The sequence below is a fragment of the Uranotaenia lowii genome, unplaced genomic scaffold (genome assembly GCF_029784155.1).
Source record: "Uranotaenia lowii strain MFRU-FL unplaced genomic scaffold, ASM2978415v1 HiC_scaffold_574, whole genome shotgun sequence".
Taxonomy (NCBI): domain Eukaryota; kingdom Metazoa; phylum Arthropoda; class Insecta; order Diptera; family Culicidae; genus Uranotaenia; species Uranotaenia lowii.
The window spans coordinates 17,069-25,000 of NW_026598505.1; the positions used below are offsets into that span (position 1 = coordinate 17,069).

At 36.3% G+C, this 7,932-nt stretch overlaps 1 protein-coding gene and 1 long non-coding RNA gene across 3 annotated transcripts; one reads left to right on the plus strand and one right to left on the minus strand.

Moving 5' to 3' along the window:
* On the minus strand, positions 1-6,672 carry LOC129760324 (uncharacterized). 2 transcript variants are annotated; one of them, XM_055757964.1, is made up of 7 exons: positions 6,274-6,672; positions 3,876-3,976; positions 3,696-3,815; positions 1,935-3,629; positions 1,841-1,872; positions 1,048-1,257; positions 1-963 (listed from the first exon to the last, which is right to left on the minus strand). In XM_055757964.1, exons 1-7 carry the CDS (start codon positions 6,359-6,361, stop codon positions 69-71), a joined length of 3,141 nt encoding a protein of 1,046 aa, XP_055613939.1. In that variant the 5' UTR covers positions 6,362-6,672; the 3' UTR covers positions 1-68. The 2 variants fall into 2 exon arrangements, with proteins under 2 accessions (XP_055613939.1, XP_055613938.1); XM_055757963.1 differs by having other exon boundaries at positions 1,030-1,257.
* A 216-nt stretch (positions 6,673-6,888) lies between these two features.
* Positions 6,889-7,491, plus strand: LOC129760322 (uncharacterized). The gene is made up of 3 exons (XR_008740322.1): positions 6,889-7,041; positions 7,108-7,220; positions 7,282-7,491. It is a non-coding gene; the product is annotated as an uncharacterized LOC129760322 (long non-coding RNA).
* Positions 7,492-7,932: the final 441 nt, after the last annotated feature.

A 7,932-nucleotide genomic window follows, 5' to 3' on the forward strand; every position in this document is an offset into this window, starting at 1 on the left:
TAAATATCTAACATGTTTATTTATTTTTCAAGTTTCCTCCATGCCTTCAACAAACATTGCTGATCATGTTATTCATCATAGTTTATACAAATATTGGTACCATCAGATCTACTGGACAGCTTACAACTATTTAAATGGCCATTAACCAAGGGATTTGTACTTTTGTCTTCTGGTAGACTTACATTTCGTGACTTAAGCAAAAACCTATCAATGGATTCAATGACACCTTGTTCATCCAGGCTTCGACTGCCGTAGGTATTTTCCAAATTCAATTTATTTTGAATATAGACAGCATCTTCTTCGACGTTACTGTTAGTGACTTTGCCAGGATCAAAATTCTCATCTGGTTCGGGTACATCTATATTGAGTACCGATTCCGGAGCGTTACATAAATCTAAAAAATGATTATAATGTTCATCCTCCAAAGGTTTTTCTCGTTCCAATATTTCATCAAAAGAATCATCCTCGATTGATGCAATCTCATCATCCATTAGACTATTGTCTTCAGGTTTATTCAGATAAGATGAAGAGGATACTAGGACTGGTTCCGATATCTCAGAAATTCGTTCATCTTCTTCGTTCGGTTTGCTCAGGGAAATGCACGTTTTTTCGTCTAGAGTGAATGTGGAATCTTGGGAAAAATCTTTCCGCGTCGGATCCCCAGGAGAGCTGAGTGACGAATCTCGTACTCTTACTGATACCAATTCCAAACTTTTTGGTGGAGGAAACTTGACATCCGATAACAAACTGGTAGGTTCGGTAATCGACGTTGGGTCGTGGCGTGGAGATCGAGCAAAATATTCCATGCTTTCCTTATCCCGATTAGTTGGTGTATGAGATTGAGATGGGACACGTGGGGATAATATTTCATCCAGCACATCATCAAAATTGAACAACGTATCGTTGGAAGCCATTAATGTCCTATTGACACCCATTGCCGTGAGGGATTCCATACATCCAGTGCTGAAATCGTATTCAAATCGTTAGTATCTGTTGTTAGCGAATGTAATGCATTTGAAAAAGATTAACTAGAAATTCTTGATCAACCTGGTACTTTCGACGAAATGTGATGCTTCCTTACAGAAAGACGTTTTGTTATAAAACGATTCGTCCTCACTTTCTTCCATAATAGGTGATAATGTTCGTTTGTAGTTTATAATCATTTCATTATCTTTGGCTACCGATGTTGAAGGCGCGTTCGTGGCTTCATCAAGATCACCGTATTGAATACCATAGTGATTGGGGCTGTGGTCATTTCTGTGAGAAAAAATGGATTTGTATATCAAGAATCAACGACAAGAAACTAGGGCAAGACAAGATTAAAAAATACAGATTCAGTAGAGTTCATTTAACGGGACGCGCCGAAAGACTATATTTTACAATATGTACAACCAATTCTCAAGTAAATTTTAATTCATGCTTTTAAGACATCATGTTTTGGTGCGCAGTCCAAAAGTAGAAAGAAGAAGAAGAAGACATCGTGGATAAGAAAAAATATTGAAATTTCTTTTTAAGGAGGTGTTGAGCTATGAAAAGATCTAGGATTATGTGAACCGGAATAGCTACTCGTTTCTGTTTCTCCAAATAGAATTTTTATAACCTGAATGTCATAAAAGTTTCTTCTGGAACCTATTCAAACATTCGAACAAATTATTCAATCCATTTTTTTTCCATTTAAACGACTAGGGATATTGTACATAGTGTAACAATTTATAAAGCTCGATTAGATTTTATAAAGCTATTAGAAGATTAAGATAACACCATTGTACTGGATAGGATTGATGAAATGTATGTTAAATCAATAAATGGAATAATTTGCTGTGAAAACTAGGACACTTACTCAGTAGCAGAATTAGCGGAATCTTTGGCACCCTAGAAAATTAGATCATGAATTAGAATAATATGGAATATATATACCTACATCTCATACAAACCTGGGCATGTGGTAACATTTCAACCAACTGTTTTCTCAAAAGATCATATGTTTCGTCGAGATTATCATTATTATCGTCCAGGTCGTATGTTTCATTTCCTTCGTTGATTGTACTGGTGCCGGGTTGTGCATGCAAAAACCAACCTTCATCAAAATTGTGGCTCGAGAAATAATCATTCTCGCATAGTTCCTGATCGTTTCTTGCGCTCGTACTGGCGCTAGCTGTGAGCCACTTATCCCAATCTGCCGTTGTAGGACAGCCCAGTTCTATTGGCGTATTCATTGGCGTAGCCGTTGGTTTTTCCGATACCTCGTCTGGGATACCACCTTCGATGGTTATTGATGGTAAACATTCGGTATGGTCTTTAACAAAAGTTTCAGAGGGATCAGCCAGGGTGTGCGTAGTATTCATTGGTGCGAGTGATACTGTTTTATTTAGAGGGAAAATCTGTTCAAGTTCTAAATCATCTACTTTGGAAATATCAGCGTCGACAGTATTTTTTTCATTTTTGAATGTTTCAAAAGTATCTGCAAGTTTTTCTTCTTTATCAGATTTGTTCAATTCATGTAGCATCATGCTATCAGATACCATATCGTACGTTTTGTCATTCACATCACAGAACAAGGCCTGTTTGGCCGGTATGTTTTCATCGACAGTACCTGCAATACTAAATATTTTCTTTGCAACAAACGGTGTGCTGCATTCTAGCAATACACCTGTGAAATCATCGAACTCATCACTGATCAAATTATCCATAGCTTTATTTTCGAATTGTTCGTTTTCCTTCATTTCTGCAATTCTGCTTTGGCATAATACTAATATCTCATCTACCAATTTGGTAGCTTCTTCTCTCACAATAGTTTGAATCTCGGAATCGGGACTGGTAACCTTTTCACTGATATCTATTTCATCCATGCCACTATCTGATGAGGAGTTTTTGTTAGCACGTAGTTCAGCTCGCCGGTGGCCAGCATCTTGTCCTATATCCAAGCGCTCAGAGTTAATTTGATCACTCGGTTCTTCTTCGCTGTCGTCACTCTCGTCCTCGCCATCTATTGCAAAATCTAAAGCACGCAACGCTTCTTCGATACTGTTAGTTTCATGCACAGAAGAGTTATCTTCCAAGCTATCCATGGGTGTAACGTCTTCTGGTGGTCCACATTCCCTAGTCGTGCCAGAAGTTGGTTCATCAAAGAAACTAGCCCGTTCACTGATGCTGATTGTAACGTCATCCAATCGTGTCGGCGGTTGAACAGACATATCCACTTGAGCGGAATCATCTTCAAAGTCGTCTTCTTCGGGCTCAATTTCTATATCTGTTGAACACCGATCAATAAGAGGTTTTTCGTCTCCAAAAATGGTTGAATTTTTTAACGAGGCCGTTTCTTGTTCGTTTGAATAGCTCGTCTTCGTTCCGGATGGCTGTGCGGAAACTGAACTTAACGATTCCTTGCTTGAGAGAAGCATATTCGAATGCGAATCTGTATCGTCAGTCTGTAGTCTAGCGCAATGCAAGTCCAATTTTGACGTAGACGGCGTGCTTTTGCCGACATGTTCAACTGTTAATTTCTTTGGAACATTTTCTTTATGATATTGTTTAAGAAGATGATAATTTTCAATACCATCTAAGTCATGCGATGATACCAATTCATTTTGATATTGGACCGTTTGGTCAAGCAAATTATCCGTTGATAGCTAGAAACATTTCACAACACAATGTTACACGTATAGATACTTTGGATAAAATTTCAAAAATCTTACATTCGTAGGGCTACTCGGTATGATTGCCCCAGTTTTTTTGGGATCGAGAGAATTCAATGATTTTAAAATAGGATATTCGGTATTCTTCACTTCTTCTATGTTACCATCGTTTTCAAACTTCTGCAATTAATTTCACAGATCAATTATCTGAGGTGCGCTAAGATGTTCTTAAGATATTACCTTGAACTGTCCTTTCTTTTTCTTGCAGAATACGCATAACCCGATGGCTGCACCCAGACCTAGGCACGTCAAAATTCCAAGCCACCCGACATTTCGCTCACCTAAAGAAAAAAAAAGTATAGTAACAACATTTAAAATAGTACCGAACAGAAGGAACCGCCTGGTTGGTGTTGACTATAGGTATATACTGCCCCTATTCGCATATGAGTCCCATGTGCATTTTCATCGTTTTTGAGATATCGATGAAAAACGCTTTCTTGTGCTCCAATTTACCTATAAAACAAGTTTTTGTTCGAAGTTTGTTCCCAAAATTTCGAAAAAAATATGACCCCTGATGTGTCCCATGTGAAAAATATTCGCATATGAGTCCCATGACCAAAATTCAGCGCCAGAGCTTACAATTGAGGGAAAGGATAGATAAAAAATGAAGTAAATCATTAATTTCATGCTTAAAACAATAATTTATATAAAAATTGAACGTATAGTAGCAAAATGATTCCGAAGAAATCTGGTTCTTAGTCACAAAAAACATGAATAAGTAACTCTAAATCAAAATTATTTTTTCGACAAAAATCAACCGATGAACCACGCTCAATAGATCAGCCTTCGGTCAGGATGGTTCCTTCGTGGGTAATTTCGACGATCTAATGTGTGATCTGGTGGGTGGTACTTGAAGTGTTGTTTCGGTAACAAAATAACAAAATTTTTTCATTACTTTTTTTCCATATGCATAACAATATCTGTTGTGTTTTCGTTTATTACCTAGGAAGATGCTCCCGGAAGCAATCTCCTTCTTTGTCTTGAATCCAGCAAACTTTTGGTCGGTGTTATCTACGTATCCATAACACACATTGAATTGAATTATGATGATGTCTGATAAATTCGCAGCAATTTCACACGAATGAAAACGAAGTTTTGTAAAAACACTGGAAAACACATCCCACTTGGCGAAAAAACCTTGATTGAAATCAGGTTGAAATCAAAATCTTTCGAGACCTTTCTTCTGTCATCAAAAAGAATGGTAAACAAATGAAAAAAATATGTTAGGAAAGTACTTGCCACTTGTTGATAACTTTAGCATCAGAGACTCATTTGCGAATAATCTCTGTTCGAGGGTTAAGCATATTCGCATATGAGTCACATGAGTGTTTTATTGAAATTTCTCCGTAATTATTAGTTAGTATTAGCGCAAAAGTAAACAAAAGTATTCTTTGAGGTGTTTTCTATCCGAACTATTGATAGGTTTTGCCAACAAATGATGCATACGATTGTTTTTATGAAAAGAAGTTTCAAACTTTACAAGCGTTTTTCTCGGTTTGCAGTTTTTACACATGGGACTCATATGCGAATAGGGGCAGTATAGGTATATGTTCAATGTGTATTGTTAAGAGTACGTGAGCTTGTAAGTTATAATTTTTATGCATCAAAGCATTTTATTTAGAAACATCAATGGTTATTCGAATGTTGGCTTTAATGTTTGTCAATGCTGTTGTTTACTTTTAACCTTTTTTCATGAAAATTATTTATTCGAAACGGCTTATACCTTTAGGTTTAGGACAAACTATTTATCCTTCTTCGTTTGTATTAATTTGGCCAGAGCGCGAAACTCTATAACACCACTATCTCTATACGAAAAACGAGGTAAATTTAACAATAAAGTAAAAATGAAAAATTAACATAGCAGGTATACGAATGTTTGGATTAGTCACTTTAAAGTCGACTATATTTAAAAAGACCTACCTATAAACAGTTGTTACCTTTAAAACACGCTGATCTCAAATAAACTTTAGATAACAATCCTACATATGTAGGGTAGGTACTAACCTAGTTAAATTTTTTCATAACACCTTCTTTATTTTGTCCTAATCGTTGGCTGACATGTATAAGTTTATGCGCTAAGGTCCATACATGATTTTTTAAAACTTTTCACCCTCTATGAATACTGATGTTTAAATGTTATTTTTAAATCGTATGATTTGTGAAGCCTCCAATGGTTCATTTACAATAGAATGAGATATTTGTTACCCTGACGTAGTCTACGTAGAGTCCTTTCAATTAGTACAATCAAAATATAAGTTCAATTAAAGTTCGGTTAAAAGTAACGTACGAAACCAATTCTCTTAGACTTAGATAAGTGGTATTACCGTAATACATAATGTTTTTAAGAATCTTCGGTCGATCATCATGGAATAAATAAAAAAAAAAACGTTTTGAAACTCATTTTTAACACATACATTTGTATAACTTACTTCTGTTTGACAACGTTAAAACAGAAGCAACAACCATGAAAAACAATAATTACGATTGGCGAGGCGAAGCGAATCGAGTGACTTTTCTCTGTTTCAAGGACCACAGCTTAAAATTCAAGTTTTCTTATAAGAAATCAAACCCTTCTTACCAAATGGACGATTCGGGACGGGAATTGCCTCCGAGGAGCGACCTAGGAATATCGTCAGTGAAGATATTTGGACCAAAAAGTTATTCATTTTCACTGTTTCAGCACCATTTGCTCCTAATGCAATGTTGTAGAAAAATTTATGGATTTTTACATTCTCGTACTAGAACATCTTTTGAACGAAGTCCTCCATTGAAAAAAATCTGCTAGCCAGGGCACGAGAATTTTTTGAATTTAATCTAGTATTCAACAATTATAATACACGGGTTGCACCACATTTAGGTTAAACGACACGATATTAGTCCAAAAGATAAAGTTAAAACTTTTTTCGCTGGTAAAAAGTGCCTTAAAAACTTTTGCCTTAGAAAATTGTACGACCGAGCGAGCGAACAAAAAACCATTAACTACACTGAAAGAAAACTTCATCGGGAAAAACAAATGACAGCTGGCAAAATGACTGTCGGATTTATACACGCTAAGAAAATTGTACATATTGTTTATGTAAAAAGAACATACTTTGAAGCTCGACAACTTTTACGTAGAAGTGAGTTTCAGAAATTACATACTTTGTCAGTTCTCTCTATTCTACAAAACCCTCTCTGTAGAAAAAACTGAAATTTCAGTAAATTTGTAGTTGACGACGTTTTGCTTCTCACTCGCACCACCAAGAGTCAGTCTATGATTTGCATCCTACTTGCGCGCACATAACAACTTTTGCGAAACTGCCCGGTGTGTCTTTGCGGAAGCCTAAAAAATTGTTCGCTTCTCTCGGTAAGTGTAGAAACATTTTCATCTGCTGTATGTTTTTTTTTATAATTCTTCTCCGCATAATTTTAGGATAGTGGTTGGTTTCCTCTGGGTCCAGAAGCGACATGAAACCGGACGATTCCGCAATCTGTTTTCAATATAGTCCCGGCCGCAGCCAAGGAAATCAAAAAGAAAGCTTTGGGGTATGCCCTTTTAATTATTTTTTTTTCTAACAATTTTGCTAACTATTTTTTGCTTCTACAGGATTTCCAGCTCAAGCAACTGTCCCGAAGTGGCCAATCAGCGTGTCTTCCAGTTTATCCATCATACTATGGCCAATTCAACAGGCAGCGAAAAACTTCTCATTGAATCAACGGAGACAGTTTGCCAAAACAAACAGTGAACCGGAAATGATGGAGGTGATATCCAATCGGAAAAAAATATTACTAGGTTCATAGATTTAATTTTATAACTGATGGACAATAAATAAGCATATACTCATAAAGAATTTGAATCAATTTAAAAAAAAATCCTTGCTTCTAAATTTCTAATTTAAATTCTGAAACTTTCCTTTTTTTATGTGATTTTAACATATTTTTCAGTTTACAGAGCTCTACTTTCTTTTGCGTATTTTCTACATACTGGTAGGTAAAGCCTTTGCTACATAATTTTTCGTACCATCATTTTTACATACTGGTGGCTTCCTGCACTTACGGGTCGTTTTGACTTATTTTTACTTACTTTTGTGTAGGATTTTCTAAGGGTGTACTGCGACTGCAAAACTTCAGGATCGTCAGGATCAAGGTGGGTATATATTGGTGGGTATATATTCAGTGTATCTAAGAACCTTGGTCAGGATCGTTATCAATTGCGAGGGACTCGATGATTCGCTCACTGCCAGCCGGATTTGCGTTC